General features: G+C 48.0%; 1 protein-coding gene across 2 annotated transcripts in view; it reads right to left on the bottom strand.

The window, feature by feature from the left end:
- The window catches only part of LOC140741517 (uncharacterized), a 131,477-nt gene that overhangs the window by 78,361 nt on the left and 35,729 nt on the right, over positions 1-17,387 (bottom strand). For both annotated transcript variants that reach the window (XM_073071807.1, XM_073071808.1), the window contains 3 exons: positions 12,751-12,909; positions 9,269-9,418; positions 7,747-7,895 (listed from right to left, as the gene is read on the bottom strand). In XM_073071807.1, coding sequence (XP_072927908.1) covers positions 7,747-7,895; positions 9,269-9,418; positions 12,751-12,909 — 458 coding nt within the window. The remainder of the gene's footprint in view (positions 1-7,746; positions 7,896-9,268; positions 9,419-12,750; positions 12,910-17,387) is intronic.

Below are 17,387 nucleotides of genomic sequence, written 5' to 3' on the forward strand. Positions count from 1 at the left end.
CAACATTGTATTTAATTTGCCACTTCTTTGCCCATTCCCCATAACTATCGAAGTCTCTCTGCAGGCTCTGTTTCCTCAACACTACCCGCTCCTCCACCTATCTTTATAGCATCGGCAAAGTTAGCCACAAGTCCATTAATCCTATAGCCCAAATCATTGACATACATCGTAAAAAGCAGCAGTCCCAACACCAACCCCTATGGAACTCCACTGGTAACCAGCGGCAGGCTAGAATAGGATCCCTTTATTACCACTCCCTGTTTCCTGCCGATCAGCCAATGTTCCACCCATGCTAGTAACTTCCCTGTAATTCTACGTCTGCCTTTGGCCTATCTTGTCATATGCCTCCAGGTACTCCGTAATCTCATCCTTAACAATCAACTCCAACGATTTCCCAACCACTGACGTCAGGCTAACAGGTCTATAGTTTCCTTTCTGCTGCCTCCCACCCTTCCTAAATAGCAGAGTAACATTTGTAATTTTCCAGTCATCCGGTACAATGTCAAAATCTATCGATTCTTGAAAGATCATCGTTAATGCCTCCGCAATCTCTCCAGCTACTTCCTTCAGAACCCGAGGGTGCATTCCATCAGGTCCAGGAGATTTATCCACCCTCAGCCCATTAATCTTCCTGAGCACCTTCTCAGTCGTAATTTTCACTGCACAAACTTCACTTCTGTGACACTCTTGAATGTCTGGTATACTACAGGTGTCTTCCACTGTGAAGACTGATGCAAAATACACATTCAGTTCCTCTGCCATCTCTGCGTCTCTCATTACAATATCTCCAGCATCATTTTGTACTGGTCCTGTATCTACCCTCATCCCTTTTACCCTTTATATACTTAAAAAAGCTTTTAGTTACTTTGATATTAGTCGCAAGCTTCCTTTCACAATTCATCTTTTCCTTCCTAATGACCTTCTTAGTTTCCTTCTGCAAGTTTTTAAAAGCTTCCCAATCCTCTATCTTCCCACTAGTTCTGGCTTCCTTGTATGTCCTCTCTTTTGCTTTTACTTTGGCTCTGACTTCACTTGTCAGCCATGGTAGTGTCCTTCTTCCCTTTGAAAATGTCTTCTTATTTGCAGTATATCTGTCTTGTACTTCCCTCATTTTTCGCAGAAACTCCAGCCATTGCTGCTCGCGTCCCTTTCCAGTCAACTTCGGCCAGTTCCCCTCTCGTGCCATTGTAATCTCCTCTATTCCACTGAAATACTGACACATTGGATTTTAGTTTTTCCCTCTCAAATTTCAATGTGTACTCGATCACGTCACTGTTCCCTAAGGGTTCCTTAACCTTAAGCTCATTGCACAACACCCAATCCAGCACAGCCGATCCCCTAGTGGGCTCAACAACAGGTTGTTCTAAAAAGCCATCCCTTAGACATTCTACAAATTCTCTCTCCTGAGGTCCAGTACTGACCTGGTTTTCCCAATTCACTTTCATGTTAAAATCCCCAACAATTATCATGACATTGCCCTTCTGACATGCCTTTTCTATCTCCTGCTGTGATTTGTAATCCACATCCCGGCTGCTGTTTGGAGGTCTGTATACAACTGCCATTAGGGTCCTTTTACCTTTGTCATTTCTCAACTCAACCCATAGAGACTCTATACCTTCTGATCCTATGTCATCTCTTTCCAATGATTTAATATTATTTCTTATACACAGCGGCCCATCAGCCCCTCTACCTACTATCCTATCTCTCTGATACACCGTATTTCCTTGGACGTTCAGCTCCCAATGGCAGCCATCCTTTAGCCAAGTTTCAGAGATGGTCACAGCATCATACTTGCCAATCCGTGGCTGGATTTCAGGATTGTTCATTTTATTCCTTATGCTGCGTGCATTCAAATATAACACTCTCAGACCAGTGTTTGTTGCTTTCTGTTCTAACTGCACCACACCTCTGTTGCCCCGTAACTCATGCCACTGGCTGTGATTAAGCCTCATCTCTTGCCTGTTCTTTCTATCATCTCTATTGCACGCTATCTTCGATTTATTTTTCTGTTTTCCCCCCTCCTCAACCCTATCACCCCAGTTCCCATCCCCCTGCCACATTAGTTTAAACCCTTCGAACAGCTCTATTAAACCTGCCTGCTAGGATATTGGAGCCCTTTGGGCTCAGGTGTAACCTGTCCTTTCTGTACCTCCCCAGAAGAGGCCACAATGATCCAGGAATCTGAAGTCCTGCCCCCTACACCAGTCTCTCAGCCACACATTAATACGCCCAATCGTGCTATTCTTGCTCTTGTTAGTGTGTGGCGCAGGCAGCAAGCCCGAGGTTACTACCTGAGAGTTCCTGCTTTCCAGCTTCCTACCCAACTCCCTGAATTCTCTCTTCAAGACCTCCTCCCTTTATCCACCTACGTCATTGGTACCAACGTGTACTAAGACTTCTGGCTGTTCACCCTCTCCCTTCAGAATACTCTGCACCCGATCTGAGACACCCGTACCCTGGCACCTGGGAGGCAACACACCATCTCCGTCAGGCTGACCGAACCACCCGTCCGTTCCCCTCACTATGGAATACCCCATGACGACTGTATTCCTCATCTTCCTCTTTCCCTTCTGCTCCACGGAACCAGGCTCAATGCCGATCGCCGTGGTCGTCCTCTGTCAGGTCATCCCCCTCAACCGCATCCAAAATGAGAGAATGATTACTGAGGGGGGTGGCCACAGAGTATCCATAGAAACAGGCCTTTCGGCCCACAATGTTGTGCCGACCACGTAACCTACTCTAGAAACTGCCTAGAATTTCCCTACCCCATGGCCCTCTATTTTTCTAAGCTCCATGTACCTATCTAAGAGTCTCTTAAAAGACCCTGTTGTACCCGCCTCCACCACCTTTGCTGGCAGCCCATTCCACTCTCTGTGTAAAAAACTTACCCCTGACATCCCCCTTGTACCTACTTTCAAGCAACTATGCCCTCTCGTGTTAGCCATTTCAGCCCTGGGAAAAAGTCTCTGGCTATCCACAAGGTCAATGCCTCTCATCATCTTATACACCTCTATCGGGTCACCTCTCATCCTCCGTCGCTTCAAGGAGAAAAGGCCAAGTTCACTCAACCTATTCTCGTTAAGGTACACCCTCCAATCCAGACAACATCCCTGTAAATTTCCTCTACACTCTCTCTATAGTTTCCACATCCTTCCTGTAGTGAGGTGACCAGAACTGAACACAGTACTCCAAGTGGAGTCTGACCAAGGTCTCATATAGCCTTTAACATTACCTCAAGGCTCTTGAACTCAGTCCCATGGTTGATGAAGGCCAATAAACCATGAGCCTTCCTAACAACACTGTCAACCTGCACAGCAGCTTTGAGTGTCCTATGGACATGGACCTCAAGATCTCGCTGATCCTCCACACTGCCACGAGTCTTACCATTAATACTATATTCTGTCTTCAAATTTGACCTACCAAAATGAATCACTTCACACATCTGGGCTGAACATTTGCCACTTCTCAGCCCAGTTCTGCATTCTATTGATGTCCTGCTGTAACCTCTGACTTGAATTTATTTTCTTACATCCTTCTCATACACGAGTAAAAATCTTTACATTACACCTCCGTCAAAATGTGTAATGAGCACATTAATTTGCAATAATTTATAAAAATAAAACAGTCAGTGTAACATAGAGTACACTCAAATCAGAGTGAGTTCATCAGTCTGATGGCCTGGTGGAAGAAGCTGTCCCGGAGCCAGTTGGTCCTGGCTTTTATGCTGTGGTACCGTTTCCCGGATGGTAGCAGCTGGAACAGTTTGTGGTTGGGGTGACTCGGGTCCCCAATGATCCTACAGGCCCTTTTTACACACCTGTCTCTGTAAATGTCCTGAATCGTGGGAAGTTCACATCTATAGATGCGCTGGGCTGTCCACACCACTCTCTGCAGAGTCCTGCGATTGAGGGAAGTACAGTTCCCATACCAGGCAGTGATGCAGCCCATCAGGATGCTCTCAATTGCATCCTTGTAGAAAGTTCTTGGGATTTGGGGGCCCATACCAAACTTCCTCAACCGTCTGAGGTGAAAGAGGCGCTGTTGTGCCTTTTTCACCACACAGCTGGTGTGTACAGACCACGCGAGGTCCTCAGTGATGTGGATGCCAAAGAACTTGAAGCTGTTTACCCTCTCAACCCCAGAACCATTGATGTCAATAGGGGCTAGCCTGTCTCCATTCCTCCTGTAATCCACAACCAGCTCCTTTGTTTTTGCAACATTGAAGATTGTTTTCTTGACACCACTGTGTCAGAGTGGTAGACCACTCTGCTGTAGGCCACCTCATTATTGTTTGAGACAAAGCCAATCAATGTAGTGTCGTTGGCAAATTTAATTAGCAGATTGGAGCTGTGGGTGGCAATACAGTCATGGGTATACAGGGAGTATAGGAGGGGACTCAGTACACAGCCCAGAGGGGCTCCTGTGTTGAGAGTCCGAGGGGTGGAGGTGAGGGAGCCCACTCTTACCACCTGCTGGCGATCTGACAGGAAGTCCAGGATCCAGCTGCACAAGGCAGGGTGAAGGCCGAGATCTCTGAGCTTCTTGTCGAGCCTGGATGGAATTATGGTGCTGAATGCTAAACTGTAGTCCAAGAACAGCATTCTCACATAAGCATCCTTCTTCTTCAGGTGTGTAAGGATAGTATGTAGAGCAGTGTGTAGAACACCCCCAATCTTTGTGTCATCAGCAAACTTATTAACCCACCCACTACTTCATCATGCAGAAATCACAAAGAGTAGTAGTCCCAGAATAGACCCTGCGGAACATCGCCGGTCACCGACCTCCATGTAGAATACAAACCATCTACAACCATGGGCAAGCCGATTCTGAATCCACAAAGCAAGCTCTCCTTTGATCCCATGCCTCCTTACTTTCTGAAGGAGCCTTGCATGGGGAACCTTATCAAATGCCTTACTGAAATCCACATACACTACATCTACTGCTCTCCCTTCATCAGTGTGTTTTGTTACATCCTCAAAGAATTCAATCAGGCTCGTAAGACACAACCTACAATTGACAAAGCCATGCTGACTATTCCTAATCAGATTATCTCTCTCCAAATGCTCAGAAGTCCTCCCTCTCAGGATCTGCTCCAACAACTTTGCCCACCACTGAAGTCAGACTCACTAGTCTATAATTTCCTGGGTTATCTCTGCTCCCTTTCTTGAACAAGGGAACAACATTTGCAATCCTCCGGAACCTCTCCCATCCCTATTGATGACGCAAAGATCATCGCCAGAGGCTCAGCGATCTCCTCTCTCGTCTCCCACAGTAGCCTGGGGTACATCCCATCCGGTCCCGCTGACTTATCTAACAATACTTTTCAAATGTTCCAGCAGACCCTCTTTCTTAATGTCTATATGCTCCAGCGTTTCAGTCTGCTGTAAGTCATCCCTACAATTGCCAAGGTCTTTTTCCCTGGTGAATACTGAAGCAAAGTATTCATTAAGTACCTCCGCTACCTCCTCTGACTCCACGCACGTTTCCACTATCACACCTGACTGGTCCTATTCTCACACGGCTCATCCCTCTTGCTCCTCACATACTTGTAGAATACCTTGGGGTTTACCTTAGTCTTGATCACCAAGGCCTTCTCATGTCCCCTTCTGGCTCTCCTAATTCCACTCTTAAGCTCGTTCCTAGCAACCTTTCCAGAGCTCTAACAGTATCTAGAACCTTTCATAAGATTTTCTTTCCTGAACTAGATTTTCTACATAATTTGTACACCATGGTTCTTTAACTCTTACCATCCTTTCCCCGCCTCAATGGAACGCCATGCAAATGTTCCCTGAACATTTGCCACATTTCTGCCGTGCGTTTCCCTGAGAACATCTGCTCCCCAGTTCCTGCCTAACAGCATCATATTTCCCCCTGCCCCAATTAAATGTTTTTTTTACAAATTGTCTGCTCCTATCCCTCTCCAATGCTACGGGGAAAGAAATGGAGTTGTGGTCACCACCTCCACAATGCTCTCCCACTGAGAGACCTGACACCCGACCAGGTTCATTTCCCGACGCCAGATCAAGTACAGCCTCTCCTCTACATATTGTCTACATATTGTGTCAGGACACCTCCCTGAACACTCCTAACAAACTCCACCCCATCTAAACCCCGTGCACTAAGGAGATGCCAGTCGATACTAGGAAAGTTAAAATCTCCCATCACAACAACCTCATCATTGCTTCGTTCTAGAATCTGCAATTCTAGATCAGATCTAGATTTTTTAAAAATGCCCAGAATTACTGCCCCTTCCCTGTTTCTGACCTCCACCACACTGACTCAGTAGACAATCCCTCCACGACAGGGGTGTCAAACTCACTTTAGGTCATGGGCCGGATTGGGCAAAATGCAGCTTCATGCGGGCCGGATCAGTCGGACGCGTGCAAACGCAGCTTTCATTGCCTCCGTTTTTTCAGCCTGTTCTCATGTGTCTCAGTCTCTGCTATAACTACAAAGTGTTTCACTTCACAAATTCCGTTTCTTATGAAGAAGACTGCTGAGCAAGCATTATTTTTATGATTGGTATTAACTTACAATCATAGGCTTCATATCGCCGGGCCATCAATAATTAAAATAATAGATCTATCTAAAATGACCTCGCGGGCCGGATATAATTGTATGCCGGGCCGGATATGGCCCGAGGGCCTTGAGTTTGACACCTATGCTCCACGACTTCCTCTTTTTCTGCAGCCATGATACTATCCCTAATTAGCAGTGCCAAGCCCCCACCCCTTTTGCCTCCCTCTCTGTCCTTTTGGAAACACCTAACGCCTGACACACTCAGCAGCCATTCCCGCTCCTGAGACATCCAAGTCTCTGTAACGGCCACAACGTCACAGTTCCACATACTGATCCACGCTCAAAGTTCATCCGCCATGCGAACAACAACATTCCAAACCAAAACCGGACCCCGCAGCAGGCTGGAGTAGCCCCAGGGTCTTGCCTATCAGTTCATCACATTAATGGCACAGGAGTCTACATAGAAACAGAGAGATCTACAGCACATTACAGGCCCTTCAGCCCATAAAGTTGTGCCGACCATGTTAGCTACTCTAGAAATCGCCTAGAATTTCCCTATCGCATAGCTCTCCATTTTCATAAGCTCCATGTTCCTATCTAAGAGTCTCTTAGAAGACCCTATCGTATCCGTCTCCACCACCGCCACCGGCAGTGCGTTCTACGCACTCACCACTCTCTGTGTAAAAAAACGTACCCCTGACATCCCCTCAATACCGACTCCCTAGCACCTTAAAACTATGACCCCCTCGTGTCAGCCATTTCAGCCCTGGGAAAAAGCCTCTGACTATCCACACGATCAATGCCTCTCATCATCTTGTACACCTCTATCAGGTCACCTCTCATCCTCCGCCGCTCCAAGGCCGAGTTCACTCAACCTATTCTCCAGGAGAATACAAGAGAGGAAATCGAGGGTGCGGATGCACAAGGAGTTGCAAGTTTGAGCGGAAGATAGAAGTTAAAGGATTCAAGTGGAGTTTACCCAAGGGACCAGAGTACAGATTTTAGAGACACACCCCCAGGCAGAATGGGAGCCTCTGTTTGGGTTTTCCCTGTTCCCAGGCCACCAGACAGCAACAGAGCAGTCTCCAATATCCCAGCCAGAGTTTACCATTCGACCAATGAGAAAGCAAGCCACCTGTCACACTGAAGGCTTTTCCCTACATTACAACAGCAGCTCATCGGCTGCTCGAGCTCTGGTGCCAGAACAAAACGCAGACAGCCCTCTACCTTGTCAGCTCGGCCTCCTTGGCGCTGATCTCCGCCCTGAGCCGCTCGTTCTCTTGCCGAAGCTGTTTCAGCTTCTCCCCGGCCTTCCCGTTCTTCTGCTTCAGCTGCTCCACCGAGCTCTGGGCCGACTCCACCTCGGCCAGCAGGTCCTGCAGGAGACAAGGAAGCAGACCCGGTGAGCGCGAGAGATTCTGCCGATGCTGCAAACCCACAGGGTTACTTTGCAAGATTTTTGTGCAACGAGAGTGAGTGTGCAACCATTACCGCGTAATATTACGGTAATTCTTCCACCATCTTATCAGGGTGAATCTGTAAATCTTGTCATCTTTGATTTGTAAATCTTGTGCAACTTATTTTTAAAGTCACTTTTTTTTTATTCTTTCTTACTTCTAATATCTGTGCACTTGTAATGACACTAATTTCCTTTGGGATCAATAAATTATCTATCTATCTATCTGAAAATAACACACAGAATGCTGGGGGAACTCAGCAGGTCAGTCAGCACTCATAGAGGGGACCAGCCAGTCGATGTTTCAGGCCGAGACTCTTCACCAGGACAGGAAAAGGAAGGGGGGGAAGATGGCGGAATCAGGATGTGATAGTCTCCAACCTGATGGCATGAGCATCAATTTCTCTACTTTCTGGTAATTTCTCCCACCCCCCAAACCCTTTCTTGATTTTGTTATTCCCCTTTCTGGTTATCCCTCACCTAGCCATCACCTCCCTCCAGTTCCCCTCACCTTTCCCTTTCTCCATTGGTCCACTCCCCTCTCCTATCAGATTCCTCCTTCTTTGGGCCCAACCAATCACCTCATGGCTTCTCACTTCACACTGCCGGATGCGTGGGTTATGACCACAGGGGAAAATGGCTATGGTCCCTTAGTGAAAGGGAGTCTATTAGGAGCGTCAAACATGAAACTTGGGGAAAACGGTGAAAAGAAAACAAAGATATCTACTTGAACGTTGAGAAGATAGAGAGAAAGAAAGAGTCTCTTTCTCTCTCATACTGAAGGCGAAGTTCCTTTTTTTTAAAAAAGTGACATGCCATCTTTAATTACTAACAAAGTCAACTTAAGACTACACAAAAATTAGAAAACGATACACCCCACAATCCAGTTACAATCGCGTTACAAAGTAAAGAGATGTAGCTCCATTTACTAAGTAGACAAACATATAAGTAAATTACACCCCCCCCAGGGAAATGCCTTGTTGGCGGGAAAGGCACCATCAAGCCAACGTGAGTACATCAGTTCGGTTTAGGGCCCATTACGAGAATTTACCGGGGATGATACTGAACCGGGAACGCTCGGCACCGAGGCGTCAGAACGCCAGGGCAACGTTTGTGTGTTCGCGCGTTTGCCGAGAGCTCGCCGTCACATATACACTCAGATTGGTTCTACGTCTATGAAATGACGCTGGGCACAGGAGCGTCTGTACAGAAGGTGACCCTGAACGGGAACTGATAGAAGTCGTGGTGGTGGGGGAGGGGGGGGGGGCGGGTTGGCGAGCATTCCGAACTTGCCTGCTTTTCCGCCTGCAGGTTCAAACAAGCCGCCTCCTTCTCGGTCAGGACCTTTCTGAGCTGTTCCTCCTTCTCACTCTGGGCCTTCAGTTCCAACTCAGACTTCAACTTCTGCTCCAATACCTGTTTCTCGAGTTCCAACACCGTTTCCTGTTGTGGATGAGTAACAAAGGGCACAGGGAGGAGGTGGCAAGACAGAAAAACGGGCGATTATTTTTAAAATATTTCATTGAGATGCATCATGGAACAGGCCCTCTGAACTGCAGCACCCAGCACACCCTGATTTAACCGGAGCCCAATCACGGGACAATTTACAATGACCAATTAACCTACCAACCCGGTACGTCTTTGGATCGTGGGGCGGAAACCGGAGCACCCGGAGGTCACGGGGAGAACGTACAAACTCTTTACAGACGACGACGGCGTGAACCCGGGTCGCCGGTACTGTAAAGCGTTGTGCTAACCACTGCGCTACTGTGCTACCCCCAGATGTTGACACTGGGCATTCTATCGGACAGTCAGCTAAATATCTGAAATATGATGCAAAACGGATGAAGACTTGTAGAAACATAGAAAATAGGTGCAGGAGTAGGCCATTTGGCCCTTCGAGCCTGCACCGCCATTCAGTATGATCATGGCTGATCATCCAACTCAGAACCCTGTACCTGCTTTCTCTCCATACCCCCTGATCCCTTTAGCCACAAGGGCCATATCTAACTTCCTCCTAAATATAGCCAATGAACCGGCCTCAACTGTTTCCTGTGGCAGAGAATTCCACAGATTCACCACTCTCTGTGTGAAGAAGTTTTTCCTCATCTCGGTCCTAAAGGGCTTCCCCTTTATCCTTAAACTGTGACCCCTCCTTCTGGACTTCCCCAACATCGGAAACAATCTTCCTGCATCTAGCCTGTTCAATCCCTTTAGAAATTTATACGTTTCAATAAGATCCCCCCTCAATCTTCTAAATTCCTGTGAGTATAAGCCTAGTTGATCAAGTCTTTCTTCATATGAAAGTCCTGCCATTCCAGGAATCAATCTGGTGAACCTTCTCTGTACTCCCTGTATGGAAAGAATGTCTTTCCTCAGATTAGGGGACCAAAACTGCACACAATATTCTAGGTGCGGTCTCACCAAGGCCTTGTACAACTGCAGTAGAACCTCCCTACTCCTGTATTCAAATCCTTTTGCTATGAATGCCAACATACCATTTGCCTTTTTCACCGCCTGCTGTACCTGCATGCCCACCTTCAATGACTGGTGTACAATGACACCTAGGTCTCGTTGCACCTCCCCTTTTCCTAATCGGCCACCGTTCAGATAATAATCTGTTTTCCTGTTCTTGCAACCAAAGTGGATAACCTCACATTTATCCACATTAAATTGCATCTGACATGAATTTGCCCACTCATCTAACCTATCCAAGTCACCCTGCATCCTCTTAGCATCCTCCTCACAGCTAACACCGCCACCCAGCTTCGTGTCATCTGGAAACTTGGAGATGCTGCATTTAATTCCCTTGTCTAAATCATTAATATATATTGTAAACAACTGGGGTCCCAGCACTGAGCCTTGCGGTACCCCACTAGTCACTGCCTACCATTCTGAAAAGGTCCCGTTTACTCCCACTCTTTGCTTCCTGTCTGCCAACCAATTCTCTATCCACATCAATACCATACCCCCAATACCGTGTGCTTTAAGTTTGCACACTAATCTCCTGTGTGGGGCCTTGTCAAAAGCCTTTTGAAAATCTAAATACACCACATCCACTGGCTCTCCCCTATCCACTCTACTAGTTACATCTTCAAAAAATTCTATAAGATTCGTCAGATATGATTTTCCTTTCACAAATCCATGCTGACTTTGTCCGATGATTTCACCTCTTTCCAAATGTGCTGTTATCACATCTTTGATAACCGACTCTAGCATTTTCCCCACCACCGATGTCAGACTAACCGGTCTATAATTCCCCGGTTCCTCTCTCCCTCCTCTTTTAAAAAGTGGGGTTACATTAGCCACCCTCCAATCCTCAGGAACTAATCCAGAATCTAAGGAGTTTTGAAAAATTATCACTAATGCATCCACTATTTCTTGGGCTACTTCCTTAAGCACTCTGGGATGCAGACCATCTGGCCCTGGGGATTTATCTGCCTTTAATCCCTTCAATTTACCTAACACCACTTCCCTACTAACATGTATTTCCCTCAGTTCCTCCATCTCACTAGACCCTCGGTCCCCTATTATTTCTGGAAGATTATTTATGTCCTCCTTAGTGAAGACAGAACCAAAGTAGTTATTCAATTGGTCTGCCATGTCCTTGTTCCCTATGATCAATTCACCTGTTTCTGTGTTCCGGGGTTTGCACATCGCTCGTCAGAATGGCTCCTGAGGCAATTCAAATTCCAACATTAACTAGCCTCTCCTCCATGCCTGGCGGAGACTGGTTACACCTGTACCGTAGAGTGATCACTTCCTTAGGTACTTCCTGCACCTGATACAGTGCTCACTCAGTGTATGTCCATGGTCTTCTGCTGTTGTAGCCCATCCCACTTCAACGTCCAAGGCCTTGTGCATTCAGAGATGCTCTTCTGCATGCCACTGTTGTAGGGTGGGGCTACCTGAGTCACTGTTGCCTTCCCGTCACTTTGAACCAGTCTTGCCATTCCCCTCTGACCTCTCTCATTAAAAAAGTTGCTTTCACCCACAGAACTGCTGCCTACTGGATGTTTCTTCCCCCCTGTAAACTCCAGAGACTGTTGTGTGTGAAAAATCCCGGGAGATCAGCAGCTTCTGAGATACTCAAACCACCCCATCTGGCACCAACAATCACTCCAAAGTCACTGTGATCACATCTCTTCCCCGCCTCACTCTCCCCCCACCATTCTGATGTTTGGTCTGAATGACAACTGAACCTCCTACACACAAGAGATTCTGCAGACGCTGGAAATGCAGAGTAACACACAAAACGCTGGAGGAACTCGGCAGGTCAGGTAGCATCTGTGGAAACGAATAACCAGTCAACGTTCCCGGTCGAGACCCTTCATCTGGGCTGGAAAGATGCCAGAATAAGGTGGGAGGGGGTGGAAGGAGGATAAGCTGGAAGGTGATAGATGAATCCAGGTGTGGGGGGGGGGGGGGGGGGGGGGCGATGAAGCTGGGAGACGACAGGTGGAAAGGACGAAGGGCTGGAGAGGAGAGTGGACCGTGGGAGAAAGGAAAGGCAGCTGGGGCTCCAGTGGACAACAACTGAACCTCCTGACCATGCCTGCATGCTTTGACGCACTGAATCGCGGATCAGACACTTGCAGTAACGAGCAGGTGTTCCGGTGTGCCTAATAAAAGGGCCACCGGGCGTACATGAGTCAGGAAACTTTCGTTACTTGAAGTCAACTGAACAGGATTAACAGGAAGGATACCTGAGAGAGAAATTCAGACAAAGTCAGTCGCCGGGGGTACAGACAACACGACCAGGAGCCTCAACCCACCTGATTCACCCTCAGCGCTGCAGAATGCTCCTCCTCCTCTCTCGCCACCTGCGTTTCGAGCTCATTGATCTTCCCCTTCAACGCTGCGTTTTCCGCGGTCAGCCTCTGATTGCTCTCCCTCAGCTCGTCTTTCTCCCTCTCCGTTTCCTCCAGTTTTTCCTGTTTGTCGGAGGGTTTCCCAGGGAAAGAGGAGACAATGCGTCAGGCGTTTGTTAAATAGCACAGCTCGCTGTCCTAACACAGAATTTCCCCGCTGCTGTGTCCCGCATCTAAAGTACCCAGCAACTTCACTGCTCTCGTGTTCTGAGCTTAGGGAAGTGGATATAACGTGGGAGAGTAAGACCCTGGGATCCAACGAGTGAAACAGGAGGCACAGGTTTTTAAAAAAATGGGTACGTGAGGTATTGATTTGAGAAGTGAACAGTGATGCACTGAATCAGGCGTCTAGCTAAACAAGTGTTCCTCTAAACTACCCAAAACCACTAGACTGTACAAGCAGTTACCCTTTAAATGAACAGATGCTCTGCTAACTACCTCTATCCCCCCCCCAATCCATAAATAATGAGGCATCTTACAGAGAGGAGGTCATCACCCTGACACAGTGGTGTCAAGAAAACAACCTCTCCCTCAATATTGCAAAAACAAAGGAGCTGGTTGTGGACTAGAGCAGGAATGGAGATGGGCTAACCCCTAGTGGATCTGGGGTTGAGGGGGGTGAACACCTTTAAGTTCCTCGGCATAAACATCCCCGAGGATCTCACGTGGTCTGTACACATCAGCTGCGTGGTGAAAAAGGCACAACAGCGCCTCTTTCACCTCAGACGATTGAAAAAGTTTGGTATGCCCCCCCCCCCACCCACCCCACCCAAATCCTAAGGACTTTCTACAGGGGCACAATTGAGAGCATCCTGACTGGCTGTATCAATGCCTGGTATGGGAACTGTACCTCCCTCAGTCGCAGGACTCTGCAGAGAGTGGTGCGGACAGCCCAGCGCATCTGTAGATGTGAACTTCCCACTATTCAGGACATTTACAGAGACAGGTGTGTAAAAAGGATCATTGGGGACCCGAGTCACCCCAACCACAAACTGTTCCAGCTGATACCATCCGGGAAACAGTACCACAGCATAAAAGCCAGGACCAACAGGCTCTGGGACAGCTTCTTCCACCAGGCCGTCAGACTGATTAATTCATGCTGATACAACTGTACTTCTATGTTATACTGACCATCCTGTTGTACATAATATTTATTACAAATTACTATAAATTACACATTTGAACAGAGATGTAACGTGAAGATTTTTACTCCACATGTACGTGAAGGATGTAAGTAATAAAGTCAATATAATTCAAAACTCAAGTAAGTACGCTATGAAGGGATGCTTAACTAAACAAACCGTCTGCAGTGCTCTCTCCCAGCGGTCCTGCAGGACCGGTCACCGATTCGGCCTGAAGTCGGGCTCTGTGGGTGGCAGGGAAGAAAGGGAGCAAACCCTTCCCATGTGCCATCACCCCCCACCACCACCAGCAGGGTGCCTGTCACTGGAAATGGGCGCCGTGGCGCACAAGCCAGCCGACGGGAAAAGAGCACGGCAGACGTTAAACGCACCGGGGGGGGGGGGGCGGTGTTCAAATAGAGTAAGCCACACCCTCCAGGAGCACGGTGAAGTGTCCATCTGCCGGGTAAACTCCCTCATCTCCTGCCCGGCCACATTTAATAATCAGTGGATGCACACCAAGGTTCCCTGGTCCCTCGCCGGCAGGCAATATCCTCCCATCTAGAGTCGATTCCCTCACCTTGCCTTGTCGCATTGTCAGCCATGTCATCTCAGCTCGCAGAAAACCACAGCACAGGCCCTTCGGCCCACGATGCTGTGCTGACCTTAATATCTGGTCTGAGCTCGATCTAACCCTTCCCTCCCTCATTGCCCTCCATTTTCCTATCGCCCCTGTGCCTATCCAAGAGTTTCTTAAACATCCCTACCGTGCCTGCCTCGATCGCGGGGATAGTCAGAGGCTGAAATGGCTGCCACAAGAGGACACAGGTTCAAGGTGCTGGGGAGTAGGTACAGAGGAGATGTCAGGGGTAAGTTTTTTTATTCAGAGAGTGGTGGGTGCATGGAATGGGCTGCCGGCAACAGTGGTGGAGGTGGATACGATAGGGTCTTTTAGAAGACATTTGGATAGGTACATGGAGCTTAGTAAAATAGAGGGCTATGGGTAAGCCTAGTAATTTCTGAGGTAGGGACGTGTTCGGCACAACTTTGTGGGCCGAAGGGCCTGTATTGTGCTGCAGGTTTTCTTTCTATGTAACCAGCATGTAACGGCCGCCACCCTCTGTGAAAACTGACGTTCAAGTCAAGTCTGCAAACAAGAGAAAATCTGCAGCTGCTGGAAATCCGAGCAACACACACAAAATGCTGGAGGAGCTCAGCAGGACAGGCAGCATCTAGGGGAAAAAAGCACAGTTTGGGCTGAAACCCTTTTCTTCCCCTCCCCACCCCCGTGGCCTTCTGCCTCTTTCACCAATCGACCTCCCAGCTCTTTACCTCATCCCTCCTCCTCCTCCAAGTTTCACCCATCACCTGGTGACTCTCCCTTCCCTCCGCACACCTTTCGAATCTACTCCTCCGCTTTTTTCCCCTCCCCAGTCCTGCTGAAGGATCTCGGCCCGAAATGTCGACTGTACTCTTTTCCATAGATGCTGCCTGGCCTGCTGAGTTCCTCCAGTATTTTGTGTGTGCAAGCCAAGTCTACTGCCATTTAACTATATACATAGTTAAACAACATAAACACCATTTCTCCGGACTGGGGTGTAAAGCACAGTAGTACACGTAACACATGAAGGCAAGAATAAAAATCTGCAGATGAATCACACATACATAACAAACTAAAGTGCATTAATATTAAATATCGCCAGCTACCAAACAGATTAACCAGTGACACTTCAAATATGACGCAGCCGGGCGTTCAGAAGCCCGGTGCCCTGAGGGAAGAACCTGTTTCTCATCCTGACCATTCCTGTTTTTATACACCGCAGTCTCCTGCCTGATGGTAGAAAGTCAAAGAGGATGCTGGACAGATCCTCCATAAGACTAACGGCTCATGATAAATGTCCCTGATGGATGGTCGGGAGACCCCTATGATCCCTCAGCTGTTCTCACCGTCCATTTTTATCGTTTTATTGCGAAGTTACAGTGAAAAACTGTGTTTTGCACGCCATCTTCTGGCAAGATGACGGCACGCTTGATCGCAGCAGCTTCTACGAGGTCAACTGGAGGTGTTATTGTCATTTTTGAGCGCATTTTTTTTTACGACCGCAAGACCCTGCAGGTCGTTAAGAACTTAAAAGTACCCACCCCGTCAGCGAGCTGCTCGCTGGCGGAGAAGCCGAAGGAGCTGGGCTTGCTTCGGGTCGTGATGATGCCTGCGTCGGAGGTGCGCGGAGGCAGTGCACGGTCCGACAGCGAGTGATCGCCTTAGTCGCTTTTCTTGTGATGGCGAGACCCCGTTAGTGTGGAACGCTGCAGGCCCTATTCACTGATTTAAAGGTGGACGACAGGGTTGAACAGCTGGGGGGGGGGGGAGCTGCGTGGCCTTGGTCGTAGCAAGGACCAGGCCTCAAGCCTGTTTGCAGCCGACCAGGAGAGAGACCGTCAGAGTCCGTGTGCAGCGTCTGAGGCAGTGTGGCGTGGCATCGAGCTGGAATCGGTGCTGCCCTTCCCTCCACCCAGTGTTCACCGGGCAGAAGGCAAGCCATATCGTCCTGGTTTTTGCCAAGACACCAATCAACCAGCTGATCTTGCTTCTGTGAAGAATACCCAATGACTCGGCCTCCAAGGCCATCACAGATTCACCACCTTCTGGCCGAAGGAATTCCTCCTCATCCCTCTTCTAAATGGAAGTCCTTCTATTCGGAGTCTGTGCCCTCTGATCTGGAGTATTCCTGACCCTATATGAAAACGTCCTCATCACCCTCCGAGTGAAGACTCTTCCCCTCATGTTCCCCTTAAACATTTCACCTTTCACCCTTAACCCATGGCCTGCGGTTGTAGTCCCTCCCAACCTCAGTGGTTGCATTTACCCCTCGTAATTTTGCAAGTTGCAAGTTAGCTGAAAGATGGCAGATGGGAGTTTAATGCTGATAAGTGTGAGGTGCTACATTTTGGTAGGAATAATCCAAATAGGACATGCATGGTAAATGGTAGGGCACTGAGGAATGCAGTAGAACAGAGTGATCTAGGAATAATGGTGCATAGTTCCCTGAAGGTGGAATCTCATGTGGATAGGGTGGTGAAGAAAGCTTTTGGTATGCTGGCCTTTATAAATCAGAGCATCGAGTATAGGAGTTGGGATGTAATGTTAAAATTGTACAAGGCATTGGTAAGGCTGAACTTGGAGTATTGTGTACAGTTCTGGTCACCGAATTATAGGAAAGATGTCAACGAAATAGAGAGAGTACAGAGGAGATTTACTAGAATGTTACCTGGGTTTCAGCACCTGTTACAGAGAAAGGTTGAACAAGTTAGCTCTTTATTCTTTGGAGAGTAGAAGGTTGAGGGGGGACTTGATAGAAGAATTTAAAATTATGAGGGGGCTAGATAGAGTTGACGTGGATAGGCTTTTTCCATTGAGAG

Source organism: Hemitrygon akajei, chromosome 18, assembly GCF_048418815.1.
Source record: "Hemitrygon akajei chromosome 18, sHemAka1.3, whole genome shotgun sequence".
Taxonomy (NCBI): domain Eukaryota; kingdom Metazoa; phylum Chordata; class Chondrichthyes; order Myliobatiformes; family Dasyatidae; genus Hemitrygon; species Hemitrygon akajei.